General features: G+C 38.7%; 1 protein-coding gene across 1 annotated transcript in view; it reads left to right on the forward strand.

The window, feature by feature from the left end:
- Nucleotides 1-13,488: 13,488 nt before the first annotated feature.
- The window catches only part of tbce.L (tubulin folding cofactor E L homeolog), a 47,458-nt gene continuing 40,151 nt past the window's right edge, over nucleotides 13,489-20,795 (forward strand). The window contains exons 1-4 of the mRNA NM_001095061.1: nucleotides 13,489-13,530; nucleotides 14,377-14,499; nucleotides 19,322-19,406; nucleotides 20,524-20,694. Coding sequence (NP_001088530.1) covers nucleotides 14,400-14,499; nucleotides 19,322-19,406; nucleotides 20,524-20,694 — 356 coding nt within the window. The 5' untranslated portion in view covers nucleotides 13,489-13,530; nucleotides 14,377-14,399. The remainder of the gene's footprint in view (nucleotides 13,531-14,376; nucleotides 14,500-19,321; nucleotides 19,407-20,523; nucleotides 20,695-20,795) is intronic.

Raw genomic sequence — 20,795 nt, forward strand, 5'->3', positions numbered from 1 at the left:
CATTATGAAAAATGCTAGAAAACCAGTGCAAATGCAAAGAAGCAGTGAAAAAAAAAATCAACTATTGCCTGGTGTTACTATTGTAAACGTGAATCATGCTCCCTTTAAGTGCCAGCAGAATTTCACATTTTGGTTACGCGAAATGCCAGCCGTTTTTGAAACATTTTGTGCTCTCTCACTTTAGGGGCATTTTCTGAGGGGAAACCTATAGTTTACCTAGGAAAACTATACATTGTTTTTTTCGGTAGAAACTGAGCTTTCTAAATCTGCCTGAGTTTTCATGTATTTCCACCTGTGCAAAAAAATTTATAGTGCTAAATACCAAAAAAAATGAAAAATTACCATTTTTCATCGTATATCAATTTATACCAGAAAAATATTTCATTTTATGGATGAAAATCCAACTGATTTGGAAAGCCTTATGTCTCTCGAACGTGCCAATACCAGATATGTATAGTTTTAGGGAGATTTAGGATTTCTGTACAGCAAAAACTCCCGGCAGTATATTACCGAATTTTGAAAGCACTAAGGCAGAAAACGGCATGCTTTAGATTCCAAGGCAAAAAATCCTGAAACCGTAGGTTTACCCCAGAAAACCATACATTTTTGAAAAGTACACATTCTGCCGATTACAAAATGGGTAACTATGTCTCTCTACTCCCAACTACCAAACATAAAAGCTTGTCTGAACATAGCGGTTTTTCAACAAAAAATTCAAAATTCTGAAAAATCATTTCAAAGGTTTTATTTTGCTGCTCCGCATATCCCAAACTATATTAGGTACCAAGAAAAAGCACCTGAAATATGATTGCCAGGGGTCCACTGAACAGTTTGATACCCATTATGCATAGGTTTACCAAAGTATCTGGCATTTAGAGACACCAATATGAAGTTAGCACATCCAAATTGTTCAGGACTTTACTTCAGCTACTGAGAAATCAACACATTGACTGCATTTTTTGTGGGGTAAAAACACAGAAATATATGTTTACCCCCCAAACCCATATATTTTTGGAAAGTACACATTCTACTGAATCTAAAATGGGTACCCATGCCTTTCTGCTCCAAACTACTGAGTCGCAAGGCTTTCCCAAAATTGTCGGTTTTGGTGAAATATCTGAAAATTGCCTCAAACCTTCAACTTCCCAGCACCATATCGCCCATGTATCATTACGTACTAAGAAAAAGCACCCTAAATATGATTACCAGGGTTCCTCTGAACATTTTGGTGGTCATTGTTCATAAGTTTACCAAAGTATCTGGCATTTAGAGGCCCCAAAATGAAGTTAGCGCATACAAACAGTCCCGTGGGTAACTTCAGCTAATGAAAGATCAACACATTGACTGCATTTTTGTGTGGTAAAAACACAGAAATATATGTTTACCCCCCAAAACCCATATATTTTTGGAAAGTACACATTCTACCGAATCTAAAATGGGTACCCATGCCTTTCTGCTCCAAACTACTGAGTCGCAAGGCTTTCCCACAATTGTCGGTTTTGGTGAGATATCTGAAAATTGCCTCAAAGCTTCAACTTCCCAGCACCATATCACCCATGTATCGTTACGCACCAAGAAAAAGCACCCTAAATATGATTGCCAGGGTTCCTCCAAACAGTTTGGTGGCCATTGTTCATAGGTTTACCAAAGTATCTGGCATTTAGAGGCCTCAAAATGAAGTTAGCGCATACAAATAGTCCTGAGGGTAACTTCATCTAATGAAAAATCAACACATTGACTGCATTTTTGTGGGGTAAAAACACAGAAATATATGTTTACCCCCCAAACCCATATATTTTTGGAAAGTACACATTCTACTGAATCTAAAATGGGTACCCATGCCTTTCTGCTCCAAACTACTGAGTCGCAAGGCTTTCCCAAAGTTGTCGGTTTTGGTGAAATATCTGAAAATTGCCTCAAAGCTTCAACTTCCCAGCACCATATCACCCATGTGTCATTACGTACTAAGAAAAAGCACCCTAAATATGATTGCCAGGGTTCCTCTGAACATTTTGGTGGCCATTGTTCATAAGTTTACCAAAGTATCTGGCATTTAGAGGCCCCAAAATGAAGTTAGTGCATACAAATAGTCCTGTGGGTAACTTCAGCTAATGAAAGATCAACACATTGACTGCATTTTTGTGGGGTAAAAACACAGAAATATATGGTTACCCCCCAAATCCATACATTTTTGGAAAGGACACATTCTACAGAATCTAAAATGGGTACCCATGCCTTATTGCTCCAAACTACTGAGTCGCAAGGCTTTCCCAAAGTTGTCGGTTTTGGTGAAATATCTGAAAATTGCCTCAAAGCTTCAACTTCCCAGCACCATATCACCCATGTGTCATTACGTACTAAGAAAAAGCACCCTAAATATGATTGCCAGGGTTCCTCTGAACATTTTGGTGGCCATTGTTCATAAGTTTACCAAAGTATCTGGCATTTAGAGGCCCCAAAATGAAGTTAGCGCATACAAACAGTCCCGTGGGTAACTTCAGCTAATGAAAAATCAACACATTGACTGCATTTTTGTGGGGTAAAAACACAGAAATATATGTTTACCCCCCAAAACCCATATATTTTCGGAAAGTACACATTCTACAGAATCTAAAATGGGTACCCATGCCTTTCTGCTCCAAACTACTGAGTCGCAAGGCTTTCCCACAATTGTCGGTTTTGGTGAAATATCTGAAAATTGCCTCAAAGCTTCAACTTCTCAGCACCATATCACCCATGTATCGTTACGCACCAAGAAAAAGCACCCTAAATATGATTGCCAGGGTTCCTCCGAACAGTTTGGTGGCCATTGTTCATAGGTTTACCAAAGTATCTGGCATTTAGAGGCCCCAAATTAAGTTAGCGCATACAAACAGTCCCGTGGGTAACTTCAGCTAATGAAAAATCAACACATTGACTGCATTTTTGTGGGGTAAAAACACAGAAATATATGTTTACCCCCCAAACCCATACATTTTTGGAAAGTACACATTCAACAGAATCTAAAATGGGTACCCATGCCTTATTGCTCCAAACTACTGAGTTGCAAGGCTTTCCCAAAGTTGTCGGTTTTGGTGAAATATCTGAAAATTGCCTCAAAGCTTCAACTTCCCAGCACCATATCACCCATGTGTCATTACGTACTAAGAAAAAGCACCCTAAATATGATTGCCAGGGTTCCTCTGAACATTTTGGTGGCCATTGTTCATAAGTTTACCAAAGTATATGGCATTTAGAGGCCCCAAAATGAAGTTAGCACATACAAATTGTCCTGTGGGTAACTTCAGCTAATGAAAAATCAACACATTGACTGCATTTTTGTGGGGTAAAAACACAGAAATATATGTTTACCCCCCAACCCCATATATTTTTGGAAAGTACACATTCTACAGAATCTAAAATGGGTACCCATGCCTTTCTGCTCCAAACTACTGAGTCGCAAGGCTTTGCCAAATTTGGCGGTTTTGGTGAAATATCTGGAAATTGCCTCAAAGCTTCAACTTTCCAGCATCGTATTGTCCATGTATCATTACCAGCATAAAGCATCCTAAATATAAACATATGGGTCTACTAAACAGTTTGATGCCCAATATGCATAGATATACCAAATTATGTGGCGCACAGAGACCCCCAAATGACAATATGTATAGACATTTTCACGGCTGACGCGCTGGCTGCTGCAATATAAGCACCCGGTGTGTGTAATATGCAACATTAGACCCCCCTAACAGTAAAGAGACCACAGAAAACCATATATTTTCAGAAATTACACATTCTGACGAATCCAATATCGGTAAATAAGTGTTTCTACTGCAAACTGCCAAACTGCAAAGCAATGCTGAACATAACGGTTTTTATCAAATTTCGGAAAATCGTTACAAAGCTTGAATTCTACCCCATTATATGCCACACATTTCGTAACTTATCAGCATAAAACATCCTAAAAATGAACGCCAGGGGTCTACTGAACACTTTGATGCCCAATATGCATAGATATACCAAACTATGTGGCGCACAGAGACCCCCAAATGACAATAGTGTATATACATTTTCACGACTGACGCGCTGGCTGCTGCAATATAAGCACCTGGTGTGTGTATTATGCAACATTAGACCCCCCTAACAGTACAGAGACCCCAGAAAACCATATATTTTCAGAAAGTACACATTCTGACGAATCCAATATGGGTAAATAAGTGTTTCTACTGCAAACTGCCAAACTGCAATGCAATGCTGAACATAACGGTTTTTATCAAATTTCTGAAAATCGTCACAAAGCTTGAATTTTACCCCATTATATGCCCCACAGTTTGTAACGTATGAGCATAAAACATCCTAAATATGAAGGCCAGGGGTCTACTGAACACTTTGATGCCCAATAAGCATAGATATACCAAACTATGTGGCGCACAGAGACCCCCAAATGACAATAGTGTATATACATTTTCATGGCTGACGCGCTGGCTGCTGCAATATAAGCACCTGGTGTGTGTATTATGCGACATTAGACCCCCCTAACAGTACAGAGACCCCAGAAAACCATATATTTTCAGAAAGTACACATTCTGACGAATCCAATATGGGTAAATATGTGTTTCTACTGCAAACTGCCAAACTGCAAAGTACTGCTGAACGTAACGGTTTTTATCAAATTTCTGAAAATCGTCACGAAGCTTGAATTTTACCCCATTATATGCCCCACATTTCGTAAAGTATCCGCATAAACCATCCTAAATATGAACGACAGGTGTCTACTGAACACTTTCATGCCCAATATTCACAGATTTACCAAACTATGTGGCGCACAGAGACGCCCAATTGGATATATAGTAGATAAAATTTACAAGACATAACAAAATAATACAGAAAGTGTGAAATTCAAATAAATTACTAAAATCCAATAAAACCACAAAAATCTATGCTTTTTTTTCAGACTAGTGTAATCAGACATCAGAATTACAGTTTGAATATTATAGCTTGGCAAAATAGGTTTTACAGACAGAATAAAGCAAGCAACAGTTATGCAGCGCTGAAAATGCAATAAAATGGCTAACAATGCACCAAAATCCCTAAAATTTCCATATAATCACCGAAATAACACACAAAAGGTATTGCACAGTACGGTTAACGAATACGCTATTCGCAAAGGCAATAAAACATTTTTTTGAGCCAAAAACACAACGATGCAATATGAAAAAAAAAAAAAAAAAAGCTACACAACAGTGTATGTGTGTGCGCATGTGTACAATTGGTAAATTGCATGTTATGTGCATGTGTTTGTGTGTGCAAGTGTATGTACCCCCCAAGTGTGTGTGACCCCCCTGATCCCCCAAAAAATGTATGTGAGTGTGTGTAAGTGTAAATCTAAGCATGTATTAGTGTATAAAGTGTGTGTAAGTGTATTTTGTGTGTGTGTTACACTAACCTGGGGTGTGTAGCTGCAGATCTGTGTCCATGATGGCAGGAGGAGTGGAGAAGCAGGAGGGAGTCGCCAGATCCGTTGATCCGATGCGTCGGCGTCGCTGGAGGGACCCGGAAGTGCAGGCAGCAGCAGCAGCGCGCAGCCACGTGCGTCTGTTGCGTTTATGGGGCCCCTGGACGATCGCGCCCCAGGAGCCCCTTTCCCACCCGCTCCGCTCGTTGCCTAGGGGGTTCTGAGCGAGCGGGGAAGGAGCGAGCAGCATTTAAAGCCGCTCCTGAGCTCCCCCGCACGCATATGCTGCAGAACGTAGAATCTACGTTCTGTGGCATTTCAAGATACTTTTCCACAGAACGTAGATTCTACGTTCTGTGGCACTTAAAGGGTTAATGCTGTTCACAGCAACAACAAAAACACTAGATAATGTACTTTCTTTGTTTATAATATAAAGTTACATTCAAACAACATTGGTATAAATGATACAATCATAGCAACATCTAAAGCAAAGTTTACAAGCACCAACGTGGAATCTCCTTAGACATCCTAGCAGAAAAGAAGACTCGCAAACACACATGGTGCAGATCTCTAAAACTGCTACAAATTTCCAGGCCCGGATTTGTGGCGAGGCCACAAAGGTCCGGGCCTAGGGCGGCACATTTTCAGGAGGGCATGCCGCCTAGCTGCATTCTCGTCAGCACTGGGGAGCTGCAGCTCCCCAGCAATTAGCTGAACGCTGGATCTGGTGGCCTGAACTCTGGCTTTGCAAATTTCCCTGCAAAACTCCAACCCTTTAAAGAAGTGGTTCACCTTTACATTAACTTTTTTTATATGTTATAGATGGCAAATTCTAAGCAACTTTCCAGTTGGCCTTTATTTATTTATTTTTTTTATAGAGTTTAAATTACTTACCTTCTTCTTCTGACTCTTTCCGGTTTTTAAATGGGGGTCACTGACCAATCTAAAAAAAATCGATGCTCTGTAAGATTACACATTTAGGGGCAGATTTATTATGTGGTGTAAAAAACGATATATAATATATCTATAGAAATAAGTCAAATCAACTGGACTTGCTGTGTTTTTTCCTTGAAGACGTTTCACCAGTCATCTAACTGGCATTCTCAATTCAGAATAACTTGTAAATCTTCCTTCGAGAATATATATCATCTGGAATTTTGCTCCAATCAGCATAATCTGTTTATCATAATCCACAATCATGTCATTAAATTAGGTGTTAATTGTATTAGCAAGATTGGCTCTTTGATGTGTTAAACCTTCCAGGGAGAGGTTCCAAAACAGCATTGTATGTGGCAGACAATAGATGTGCCCCCCCCCCGCCTCTATTCAGACTTGGTTTTTCAGTTTTTACATATATGTCTTTTTTAACACCTTTTTTAAACCAGTTACACTCCTGGTCTAGAATCTGGACTTGGCAGTCTTCAAACGTGTGTCCTTTTTCCTTTAGATGTAGGTGTACAGCTGAGTTCTGACCAGAGGAGCTGGCTCTTCTGTGCTGCGCCATACGATGGTGGCGTATGCTGATTGGAGCAACATTCCAGATGATATATATTCTCGAGGGAAGATTTACAAGTTATTCTGAATTGAGAAAACCAGTTGGATGACTGGTAAAACGTCTTAAAGGAAAAAACACAGCAAGTCCAGTTGATTTGACTTATTTCTTTAGATATACCATGACCTGGATGAATGAGAATCTTCACAAACATACGATATAGAATAATTCAGTGTAAAAAAGGTGTAATTTTTTTTACACGCTTTTCCCTGAGCAACTTCCTCCAGAACTTCCTTACAAAGGTCTGAAGCAGTGTAAAATAATGGCAGCAAATCTGGTATTTGCATGGCATAAAATAAGATACCTTGATAAAGCCATTTATTTTACATAGCTTTTTGGTGAATTCTGTTTTACACAGCATAATAAATAGGCCCCCTATTGTAATTATCATTTCTGTTCAGACTATTTCCTATTCATATTACAGTCTCTTATTCAAATAAATGCATGGTTGCTTGGGTAATTTGGACCCTAGCAACCAGATTGCTGAAATTGCAAACTGGAGAGCTGCTGAATACAAAGCTAAAACAGCAAATAAAAAATGTAAACCAATTGCAATTTTTTCAGAACATCACTCTCTACTCATACTTAAAGGTGAACACCCCTAAATTAGTTTTCTAGGACTGTTTGCAACTATACCTGTCACGAAACAAATAGAACATAAAGTGGCACAACCTTTTGCAGGGACTAGTAGAAATATCGAAATAGGTGCAGCCCTTCGAATATCTTTTAAAATAATGAGTGCATCCATTAGAAATTGTTAACCTTAAAATGTATTTTAATATAATATTTGATGCAGATGGTTTTTAATTTTTTTATTTGTGGTTTTGAAGTGATTTAGCTCTTTGTTCTGCAGTTGTAATGGAATTGGCTGTTTACAGTGGTGGTGGAGCAGATTTATTATGTGGTATAAAAACTAAAGAATAATTCCGCACACCAGGCCATGCATCGCCGTGTATAAAATAGACATAATTTTTTTACAGGTCTGAAACAGTGTAAAATACTGACAAGTTGCTGAGAATAGTCCATTCTATAACATGCTAAAATGTAACTTCTAGAAGAACTACCCCTCTAATAGGAAGAATAAGAGGGATTGGTGTCAAGTACCAGTAGTTGTGAAGTAAAGTAAGGGAATTGGCTGTTCACAGTGGTAATGTAGGTTTAATTTGCATGCACTAAAACCTATATAGCAGTGCGACATAGAGGTATGGGACCTTTTAACCAGAATGCTTGGGGGTTTCCAGATAAGGGTTTTTTCTGTAATTCGGATTTCCATGCCTTAAATTTTCTAAAAAAAAAAATCATTAAATAAACCCAATAGGATTGTTTTGCCTCCAGTAAGGACTAGTTAAATCATAGTTAGGCTCAAGTACAAGGTATTATGTTATTACACACAAAAAGGATTAATTTTTTAAAAATTTAATTATTTGACTAAAATGGAGTCAGTGGGAGGTGGCCTTCCTGTAATCTGGATCTTTCTGGACATTTATAAGGAAATCAAGTCACCGTAGAATCCTGTGTCCTTTATAAAAGCATTCATCCTTTGACTTTTTGCTTTCATATATTCACATAACTCCTCTGATTTTAAATAATGTAGGGTATTTATAATCTTCTATATAAAGAATAATGTATTTACTACAGTAATGACCAGAAAAATAGTTATTAGTAATGTAATAAAAAAACCGACAGCAGGTGCCAGGTGGCGTGATTGCAGTGCCTGACTTTCAGCCAGCTGCAAGGGTGGAAACTGTTTAAATCTTGTTTTTCATATAAGCTGAATTTAGTATGGAGTGCTCAGTCTGCAAGCTTAAATGAAAATTTAATACAAGCTTCATCTCAAATAAGAAACTTTCTAAATGCAGTCATTCAAAAATTCTGTACCGTTTCTTAAATAACCTGATTTATCTTCACTACCTCCCTCTCAGGATCTGTCTCTCTTGATTCTCTCCCTAGCAAAAGTTGGGTATTAGATTTTAAATTGACAGTTAGATCCAATAAATCTTTTAGGGGGGTCTCCCTTTTCTATCATATGTATTTGAGCTCACTCAACTGATTACACTACAAACAAAATCTAAGAAAATAAGGGACAATAAAGAGACAAAATCATGTTTTCTTCTCTTATGTTAAGATTTTTTTATACAAGGCAATACTTTATTTACTGTAGTAGCCACCGAATGACATTGCCTGAAGTTACGCAGCTTGCTATCCAAAAAAATCTTCAGATCCATCTCAATTAAGGACAACCCCACAACACACAACAACACACTGCCATCCCATTCTAGGTTCCTGCTCACTTCTTCATATAAGACAATTAAAGTGGACCTGTCACCCAGACATAAAAAGCTATATAATAAAAGGCCTTTTCAAATGAAACATGAAATCCAAATTCTTTTTTTGATTAAAGCTTTCATAGCTGTTGCAAACTAATTTAAAAATCTCAGCTGTCAATCAAATATTGCCTGCCCCTCTTCTATGCCTTAGTCATAGAGGTGGGACAAGCAATTACTTTAATCAGCGACTTGAAGGGGGGCCACATGGTCAGGGCAGCCATCAGGGGGGAGAGTTGTAGGGGGCCCGAGGGTAAGGGGGGCCACAAAAAAAATATTGGTGGCTAGGGTTCCCACATGTTAATAAAAAATAAAAAGATATTGGTGGTCAGGGCCCCCCATAGAAAAAATTGGTGGCTAGGACCCCACATGAGAAAAAAAATTGGTGGCCAGGGCCCCCCCCACATTATAAGAAAATTGGTGGCCAGGGCCCTTTAAACATCCATGGCTTCCCGAAGTCAGCAGCTCTCAGAAAGATGGGGGGCCGGCTAATCAAGTAAGTGTGGCGGGGCCCCCCTTACCCTCGGGGGCCCCCTACAACTCTCCCCCCTGATGGCTGCCCTGACCATGTGGCCCCCCCTTCAAGTCGCTGATTAACTCCGAGTTATAGAGCTGAAAAGCAGGAAGTAGTGTTCTGGCTATTATGAGAGAAGAAAAAAGTACATTCACCATATATTTTCGGAAAGTACACATTCTCCCTAATCCAATTTGGATATGCATGTGTTTCTACTCCAAAGCATCAATTTTCACGCTGGCCAACTCAGCTGCTGAAAACAGAGCCCAGACTGTGCGGTATGTGCCATAAGACCCCCAAACTGTAAAAAGACCCCCAGAAAACCATATACTTTTGTAAATTACATATTCTGGCGGATCAAACAAAGTAAAATACATCTTTCTATACCAAAGCACCAAACAGCTATACTAAAGAAACATAAGGAATAAAAATGCAGGGATAAAATTGCAATAAAACCACAAGAATTGTGTAAATCAATGAAATAAAATAACTGATTCAATAGCGTAATTAGTGGCCAAAATAAACCGTTTTTAGAGGTAAAAAAAAAACACAAAATAGCAAAATGAAAAAAAGTAAAAAAAACCCTCTTTGTGAGTTTGTGTATACATGTATGTACATGTCTAAAAGTTGTGTGACAGTATGTGTCTATATAAGTGCAAAATAAAATAAAAAAATCTTTACTAAAATGAGTGTGTAAGAGTGTATAAATGTATGTAAGTGTGTAAATAAAGGCCACTTACCCTTCCTGGAGCAGGAGGGACGATCTGGTTGCTGGAGTGTTCCTGGAGCATCTGTCAGCAGAGTCTCACGTAGCAGGAAGTCAGTGGGTGGGGCAAGCAGCACAAGGAAGTCAGGCAGAGCAGAAGTCATACTATCTGCTGTCTGCTGCTTTTAGGTTGGCCCTCCTGTCGCAGGACCAACATGACAGCCCCCCACTCTCTGCAGAGGCGATATAAAGCCCTTGCCTGCCAGCACGTATGCTGTGCATGTTTGGCAGGCAAAGGGTTAAAGGAAAGTGACACTGCACAACACATAAGTATGCTCTAAGCAGCTGTTGAGAAGCTACGCTGAAGGTTTGTCACAAATTATCAAGCAGAAAATTTGGTTCATCTGTCATATAAGCTGATGTGGCAGGGCTGATGAATAGATTCTGATGTAAATTGCACTAGTTTTGTGCTACCCTGTAATGAGAATCTGAATTAATTTCTAATCAGCCTTGCTTTGTAACTTATTTTCTATACATACAGTATATTATGAGTTGGTCACAAAGTTCAGGCAATTGACAGAAGCACCGAGCATGTGTAGTGAATCAGAAGAAAAGAAGAAGCAAAACTATTGGGGCATCATAAATCCACTGATCTAACTTTGTGCAAATATATTGGCAGACCAATTTATCTAGTAACAAAAAAAGAGGTTAAAAAAAACACGTCCATAGAGTTCAACACTTTACATAAAAAGGTCTATAAAAGATCTATAGGTCTATATATATATATATATATATATATATATATATATATATATATATATATATATATAAAAGGTAAAAGATCTGTATATCAACATTGAATCTCATCTGCCATTTAGCTGACCAGATTGCCAGTTTGTCAATACTCAGCTGCAAGGATGCTACATCTTGAATGGAATGAATTGGGCTGTATTGTTTTGTGTCATCTGCAAACAATGACACTTAGAATACCATCTCCTAAGTCATTCTTATCCACTTCTAACTTATTACTAACTTCATCATAAAAAGTTTTTCTGACATGATCTAGCCTTCATAAAGACATGCTGATTACTGCTCATAATGTTATTCTCTAAAAGTGAACTAAACTAAGTAAGGGTGTATTCCTTCTGCTTTGTTCACATTAATTTTGTGTAAACTTGTATTACCATATCCTGTGTCTACCTCTGAATTGATTGAGCTGAACCATCTGTGACCCCATTGGGTGGGTTTTGAAACCCTGAATCCTCTATTGTATACACAGAGGAAAATAACCAATTCAGCAACTTTGCTGACATTAAAAACCAAAAAAAAAAAAGTTTAAAACAAAAAAGGTATATATAAGGAATGTATTTCCCTTGGTATAGTAAATAACCAGTTTAAATGGGTTATGCACATTACAAACACATTTTTGATTCAGGTGATTTTTTTGTACACCAGCAATAATGACTCATCAGTTGATTTCTATTTTTTAATTATTTTCTAATACTGAAGTTTAAATTTAGCTGTTACTGCCTCTGGTGTGTCAGTTTGGAAACTGGGTAATCCAGGTGCAAACTCTGAACTGTTACAGCTTGATACATTTCTTTGCAGCATCTGCGGAATGTTGGCAACCTTTGTATCAATTATAACAGCTGACTTTATTTGAGCTCAGTGATTATTGCTCTGTGTGGCCAAAGATGAGAAATGTTTTAACTAATGTAGCAAATGAAACCAGTTTGCAAAGTTGGTGAACCCCCTCCAAAAGGTGTGGATATTTGGCAATCCTCCATTCACTTGGTTCATAAGAAAACAGAGGGGCCAGTATACTCAGCAGTGAACCATCTTGTGGGAAAGGGCAGGTCAGCACTGGTTCGGTAAGAAAGGACTCAAATGGCAGCATATACCTGCACTAATTAACAAGTCTGCCACCCCATCATGTGGGGACTCCAGACATTCTGGTGGTCCATGCTGGTGGGAATGACTTGGCTGACACCAAGGCTTTGGATTCTATTCAAAATTAGAACAGAGATAGCAAGGGCAGAGCTATGGAGTTGGAGTCGCAGAGTCTGAAGACATTTTGGGTATCTGGAGTCGGAGTCACATAAAATGTACCAACTCCTAATAACTTTAAATACCAGCACTAAAATAATCAAATCAGATTTAAAAGCTTCTATGAAGGAGGATATTGCAGAAGCAAATTCTGTTTCGAAGAACTTTTAGGTCTTTTTATGGGTATCAGTGGATGACAGCTGGTGTGGCCTAACTTCTCTATGAAACAGGAAAAAACCCTTTTTATCCATAAATTGTGAAAGATCAGGCCATATTTTTTTTAATTAAAACACTGGGATCAGGCCAGAGTAAAAACTCTAAAAACTCAAGTTTAATCAATGTTATCTAGCATATTCTCCTAAATTTGATTGTGATTGCCTTGTCATCTGGCCCTTCTTTGCACAAAAACCCCCAGCACCATCACATTAACAAAAAAAAAACAAGATTTCTTAATTTCACCTGGCTCTAATCTGCACAAAAGCGCCCTATATTTTGGCCACATTGGGAGAAGAGACTGATGGTGGCAGATATTGTTAGCAACCACAAAGGAAAAAATATTTTTTTCTCCCTTGTACAGCTTAAAACTGCGAGCAGAGACAAAACAATGAATTGTACTGTTGTTTAAACACTGGAAGCAGAGGCTCTAGTCTTGTCAAACGCTGAGCGAAGAGCGTGGCAAGATATGTTACTGGCAACCACCACGAAAAATACCGTCTATTTTCCCTGACTAAATTAGCTGCCAGCAGAGAGAATAAAATATATGTGAGCCGAGCAGACGACGGCGTGCTTTGCCAAAACAGACTATCTGGTCAAAGCACAAGCTCACCCGCCTGTGGCGCTAACACAGTAGCTCCTTGCTTGCCATTGTTTACTGCGTGGTGTGACGTCAATCTCGCGAGATGTGACTTGTGACGTTTGGAGTACCCAAAGTAGACATTCAGAAGAGAATCTATGGTAAGAATATGCGGCTTTTCAGATAGGCACTCGCTGAACATTCTGCATCTGTGGCAGTGTGCATTGACAGTTCTGCATAATATGACTAAACTAGTTCTAGCGTGACCGTCACTGTCAGTGTTGCAGCAGGCATGTAGTAAAAAAAGTAAAGTGATGGGATGGGTGTCAGGGCCAGGCCTTATGTGTAGTGACGGAAGAAAAGCAGCTGCAGTGGGTTGGGTAGTTTTATGGATGCAATATCTGAATCCCAAATTAAACCACACCAGTAAAGCATTACTCTGGTCTATGCCGCCCCAGTTCATAATATTTTTCAGTCATCAGTCTGCCCATCCCCAAATCAGTTCACTTCGCCATCCGTGCAGCAGGTTTACACATAAGTTTAGTGGCTGTCTCCAGGCCAGGCAGAAGGGTAGGAAAGAGACTGTGGACCAGCTCTAGATGCTTCATAAGAAGCATGATCTAATGGTTTTCATGTTTAATTTCCTTGAACCTGCAAATGGAAAGAGATTTCCAATTGGCTCCTTCTGCACATAGTAGGGGGCATGGCTGTCAAATACACTGATTTCACATTTGGCCGATGAGCTAGACTTTATATCTACTTAATAATAGAAATGAAAATAATGACTGGATGAAGGTAAACAGCCACTTTAAAGGCATTGCAATACGATAGCTAAAACTTTACTTTCCCCTTAAGTGCATTTATTGATAACTGAATTCCCTATTAGAGACTGATAGATACACCTGGATTGCATTTTACAGTTCTACACTTGCTTATCTTTTATTATACGTTTTAACTTGTTTTGTAATTCAGAACTCAGTTGTATTCTATTTATTATGTCTTTCTAGTGGAAAAACTTGCATCAAATACAATGAATGCCAATGTACCAAGTGATGCCAACTGCAGACGCATCATTTGTGATGGAGAATATGCAACAGTACGCTACGTTGGAAATGTACCTCCTACACCAGGTAGAATTTATTTCTTTTAACCGTTTAGTCATTGTGGGTTTTGTCATATGGCAAAATATGTAGTTTTTGCTAGTCTGCTTCTCTGTACATTTTGATAACAACGTCTGAAATGTTATTAAGGATTAGTATACCAGCGCAAATTGCCACAGCAATTGTTTTTCATGCTTTGAGATAAGAAAGACTGTGCTAGTCTAATAAGGCTTTGTACTGAATCCCCAGGTGAATTAAAAATTAATATCCAGTAGGGATGCACTGAATCCACTATTTTGAATTCGGCCGAACCCCCGAATCCTTCACAAAGGGTTCGGCCAAATACCGAACCGAATCCGAATCCTAATTTGCATATGCAAATTAGGGGTGGAAAGGGGAAAACATTTTTTACTTCCTTGTCATGTGACAAAAAGTCACGCGATTTCCCTCTCTGTCCCTAAGATTCGGATTCGATTCGGCCGAATCCTGCTGAAAAAGCCAGAATCCCGACCCGAATGCTGAATCCGGTGCATCCCTAATATCCAGATAAACATCCAGTAATTTTTAGTTTTTGAGTTTGACTAAGAGAGTCATGTGAGATCAATTGTTGTGTATTTAAAGTGTGCTTAACATAGAGCCTTTAGATTTTTCCATTCAATAACATTTAGTGTCATGTCATTGAAATGTAAGTTGTTATATGTAATGTATATGTAATATGTGCTTAGAACCTTTATTGTCAATATATTTGCTTTTTTTAATTTGTCCAATTACTTTTATACCCCTGAAATGTAGTGATTGTTTTAAAAAAGGATTAGTTCCTCACATTTTTATGCAATGATGGCTTAGATTTGGCGCCTAAACTTGTTGCCAGGCAACCATGGTGGCGTCCATGTAGAGGAAAATAGCATGCAGGAGGACAGGGATAGGCAGAAAACAGACAGGAGGTAGAGAGCAGTAGAGGAATGAACAGCAAGACACCGTACCAGTAGTAAAGCCACTCCCCCTACTCCAGTAAGTTGGTAACTGTCAGGAGATATTACAGACGGGCTACCCGACCTATCACAGAACATTGGTGGGTGTGGGCGGAAGCGCACCGGATCCCCCGTATGTCTGATGGCATCTGGTCTATTCAATGTGTGCAAAGATTAAAGCGAAGATAAGCAGAAAGATCATGACATAAAAACATAAATATAACAGAGGGCAATCAGTAACCAAATACATTTGCATTTCGTGAAGAGTTACAGTTAAAGGGAAACTGTCATGGGAACATTTTTTTTTTCAAAATAAATCAATTAATAGTGCTGCTCCAGCAGAATTATGCACTGAATCCATTTCTCAAAAGAGCAAACAGATTTTTTTTTTATTTTGGCAAATATCTGGCATGGGGCTAGACATATTGTCAATTTCCCAGCTGCCCCAAATCATGTGACTTGTGCTCTGATAAACTTCAATCACTCTTTACTGCTGTACTGCAAGTTGGAGTGATATCACCCCCTCCCTTCCCCCCCCTCCCCAGCAGCCAAAGAAAAGAACAATGGGAAGGTAACCAGATAACAGCTGCCTGGTAGATCTAAGAACAGCACTTAATAGTAAAAACCCATGTCCCACTGAGACACATTCAGTTACATTGAGAAGGAAAAACAGCAGCCTGCCAGAAAGCATTTCTCTCCTAAAGTGCAGGCACAAGTCGCATGACCAGGGGCAGCTGGGAAATTGACAAAATGTCTAGCCCCATGTCAGATTTCAAAATTAAATATAAAAAAATCTGTTTGCTCTTTTGAGAAATGGATTTCAGTGCAGAAGTCTGCTGGAGTAGCACTATTAACTGGTGCGTTTTGAAAAAAATATGTTTTCCGATGAAAGGATCCCTTTAAGTTTTTTTTAGGTCGTTGCACATGTAGCAATAAATTAGGCTACAAAGTAGCTAGTTAATGCAACAAAACAATCAACAAAAGTAATATTCAGATAAGAGTGAGATGAGATTTCAAGTTATACGTCCGTGAAGCAGTTAATTTTAAGTGTCCCCATATGTCCTCAATATGGTTCATATGAAGCAGCCCAAAGGGAGGGTTTCATTCAGTCCCCTGGGGGCTACTGTATCTAAGCGATATATCCATCTGGATTCATGTCTGAGCAAGGCTAAATCCCTGTTTCCACCCATTGGGAGCTGGGGTTGGAAATCGATCACCATGCATCGAAAAGTGGGTAGACATGGCCCATCTTCAGGAAATGTCTGGCTATTGGTTTTTTCAAGCTTTTTTCTTTCACAGCTCTACTTATGGCAGATCTGTGATTGGCGATCCTGTCGCTTAGTGGGGTAGCGGTTTTACCCACATAATACAAGCCTTGTTGTTTCAAGCTTTTTTCTTTCACAGCTCTACTTATGGCAGATCTGTAATTGGCGATCCTGTCGCTTAGTGGGGTAGCGGTTTTACCCACATAATACAAGCCACATGGGCATGTGACTATGTATATTACAAAAGATGAGGTGCAAGACAGGCGGTGCTCTATTTTGAAGCACTTGCCCATATGGAGGTGGGGAAAGTCTTTTCCAGTAAGCATGGACCCACATGTTGTGCGATTCCTGCTATGTCCAAACATTGGTGAAGGGTGTACAATGTACATTATCCACTATATAGCTATATAAATTTCAATGAAGCATCAGCACTCACTGTTGTTTGTGAATAAATTGATTTATTATTTCACACTCATTTTTTAAATTTATCCTAAGCTTCGGTCCCACATGGGGACCTTTCTCAAGGATATTGTGCAGTGTGAGTGTAACAATTAAATACCCTCCCCCATTAGTGAATTCTGGCGCCAAGATGACTTCATAAGTCCATATTAGGAATGTCAATTAAAGCTTTTTCTCCTTCTCTGTTGAAATAACTTGCGCAATATTTCTTTACACCACCATGTGTCAGTGTTAATGTGCTGTGTCCATATGAATGTGTCCATTCTCAATGAAAAAGAAACTTTGTACTTTGCAAAAAACTGAAACAGTATCTTTTACATGCAAACAATTAAGAAACAATTTTACTTACAGAGATGTATGTGAGTAATTTATTTCTATTCAGACAAAATATCTGCAATAGTGGAAAATTACAGAATTTGACGTTTCAAATTTCCCCCGTGGGGGTTTCCCTTTGGGGTTTGTGCCTCCCCCTTCTAGTGGGTATTCTCCCCTTCCTTTTTTCAGTATGATGACTGAACAATGTGAGGCAGGCCGCCTCCATATATGGTAACAATAAACGTGTGTTGCTAGGGGCCGCTGCAATAGCGGCTGAAATTGTGGTGCCTCACAAGTATGAGCGGCTTCCGCATAAGAACCAGTGGCAGTATACGAGTGCGTCTATGGAGATACGGTGCGCTATTGCGCATGCCCACCAATGTACTGTAATAGTTACCAGAGGAGTTAGGGGGAGTGGCTTGACGACTAGAACGGTGTTCTGCTCTTTATCGCTGCATGACTCTTTATCTCCTTCTTTCTGTCCTACTCCGTCTCCCCTATAACTTTCTATCGTCCTGCATTTTGGGCAATGTTTAAAACACTTTATTATTTGACCTGGACGCCACTATGGTTGCCTGGCAACAGCTTTAGGAGCCAAAATAAGCCTTTATTACCGGTGGGGTGATGGTGGGTCTGTGTGTTAGTTTGTATTTGCTCCTGACGAAGATCCCTGTGGGGGATCGAAACATTGAGGTTTAATTTTTTTGTACCACAAATCCTGTGAGTGCCGTTTCTGTATATATGTGTGTATATATATATATATGTATATATATATATGTGTGTGTGTGTGTATATATATATATATATATATATATATATATATATATATATATATATATATAAAGAAGGGAAAGTTGTGCTCACCACTATTTTTTAAAACCATTAGGCGGGGGTGCAATGAGGCTGTGACCACAAAATACATATAGACAAATACAAGAGTCCTCTGCACTCAACCCATTATCAATATATTTAAGACAGAGACATTTTGTGCATACACCCTTCCCAGCTATAGTCAGGTGATCCCACTGGTGTCTAATAAAAGGGCAACCAAGTTTGGGAGTTTTACTTTGAAAGCAGCTAGTAAGTTGCAGGTAAAACTTAGTCCCTTTGTAAAATGTATAATGAAGCAATAGAATTCTTAATGAATCAGATGAAAATTGAGCATAGCACTGGCCAGATATGGGATGACTTTGACGTAGTTGGCCAGCTTAAATATATTGCAATATATGGACAAACAATCCCTGTTTTGTTTAAAGGGTAAGGCATTTTTCAGTAGCAGTATGCACAAAATGTCTCTGTCTTAAATATATTGATAATGGGTTGAGTGCAGAGGACTCTTGTATTTGTCTATATATATATATATATATATATCTATATATATATCTATATATATATATATATATATATATATATATATATATATATATATATATATATATATATATATAGATATATATATATATGACATAAATTACTTTCAAACTTTCAAATCTTATTTTTTTACCATAGACATAACTGCCATGCAGCAGGCCCAACGGCCAGGCCTGAACCACATGGTACCATTTTGTTACTGCCCATTACGTGCTCTTCCTACTTTTCCTTCTGTTTTTGCAAATTCTCTTGTATGGGGGAGGGGCTTTGACATTTATGTCACTGCCAATTTGTTTTGTTAATAGATATAAACACTATAAGGAAAATGTCATATTTCCCTTTAATGTGGATATTTATTCCTTACCTGAAGGTATTGTGGTGTATGATGCTGCCCAATTGCCTATTGAAGAAAACAGAATAAATAGAAGTCAATCAGGAATCAATAATTTTAACTTTAAACTTGTTTTATAGGGCTTTGGCTTGGAGTCGAATGGGATAATCATTTGAGAGGGAAGCACAATGGGACTCATGAGGGAACAAAATATTTTACATGCAGGTAAGCTGCTAAACTGTTTGGAACATTCCACTAAAAACGTAGTCACGTATACGTGCTCTAGCTCGTACAAAGATCTGCCAGCACTCAAAAGATTAAGGGTTTTAATAACATGTACACATTTACCTCCATATGTAATAAAAGGCGAAAAAGTTTGCCCAGTAGCAGTAACCCATAGCAACCAAAAAGATGTACAACTGACCAGTGTTGCAGCTTTGATATTCCTCAAATATTAAATGCACCATATATTTTATATGATTACCGGCAGTTGCTGCTGAATGACTATGAAAGCCTGCCCTTTCCTGTGTTCTGTGAAGTTTGGGGGAATCACAGCGGGATTTGCACCATAAATGCAGGCCACTCCATAGTGAAGGAAAACAGTCTGTTTATTTTTCCAACTCAAATAAGCTTTTGCAGCAGCAGAGTAATGACAACAGAAAATAGCTTGTATTCATCAACAAAAGTTCAACAGAATGTTCCTTACTTTGGCATTTTGAGTCACCAATACCCCAAAAAACTAAACCAGGCTGGTCTCTGGGAATTCAGCAGGTGAGGCAACTCCCACATGTAGCTCCTACTCTTTCACGGGCTCAAACACCCTGGTCTCAGTCGGTGACATGCAAGGCAGCTCCCACGTGTAGCTTCACTTCAGCAATACAGGGTCCCCTTTCCCTGGAGTGAAACAGCCTGACCTTTTTCTTTTGAGAAACCCTTCTTCCCAGTGAACAGCAAATCACCATTATGTGAATTCCTTCTTACTCACAAAGAGTAAGTACTCACTTACTCTTAAAGTATTTTAGATTTTAGAACCTAAAAAATGGAGATTATATACCTGTCATCCACAATACATCCCCTCCGGCTTCTACAGTTCTTGTTGAGAAATGTTATGCCTGTCACGCACTAGTCCATAAACTAGTCCATCACAGCAATATGTTGCATATTCCATAATTAGTTCTCTTCATGAAGAGGCTGAAAATGGCTAGCAAACATTCAAACAAAGTCCACTAACATTTGTTATATAGCTTTATTACTGAAAAATATTTTATTTTGTCTGTTTGAAAGAGCTCTCAAAGTTTTATGAAAATGTTTTGTGTGAAATGCTGTTTTAACAATTTTTCAGCCATCCTACAGGAGGATCTTTTATTCGACTAAAGAAAGCTAATTTTGGAGTGGATTTCTTAGCTGCACTAAGGAAACGTTATGGATTAAAAAGTGAACAGAACGAAGAGCTGGTTATTGGAAAGAAGACAGTTGAACTTGTAGGTTTCGAATCTATTCAAGAGGAGCAAAGGCATGTATTATTTGTGTTTTAATTCAAAACTGAATAGTTCTAAAGTTGTAATTTACTGTGTAATAATATCACCTAATTGTGTGGGGGGGTCATGGAGTCAT

Source organism: Xenopus laevis, chromosome 5L (assembly GCF_017654675.1).
Source record: "Xenopus laevis strain J_2021 chromosome 5L, Xenopus_laevis_v10.1, whole genome shotgun sequence".
NCBI classification, from domain to species: domain Eukaryota; kingdom Metazoa; phylum Chordata; class Amphibia; order Anura; family Pipidae; genus Xenopus; species Xenopus laevis.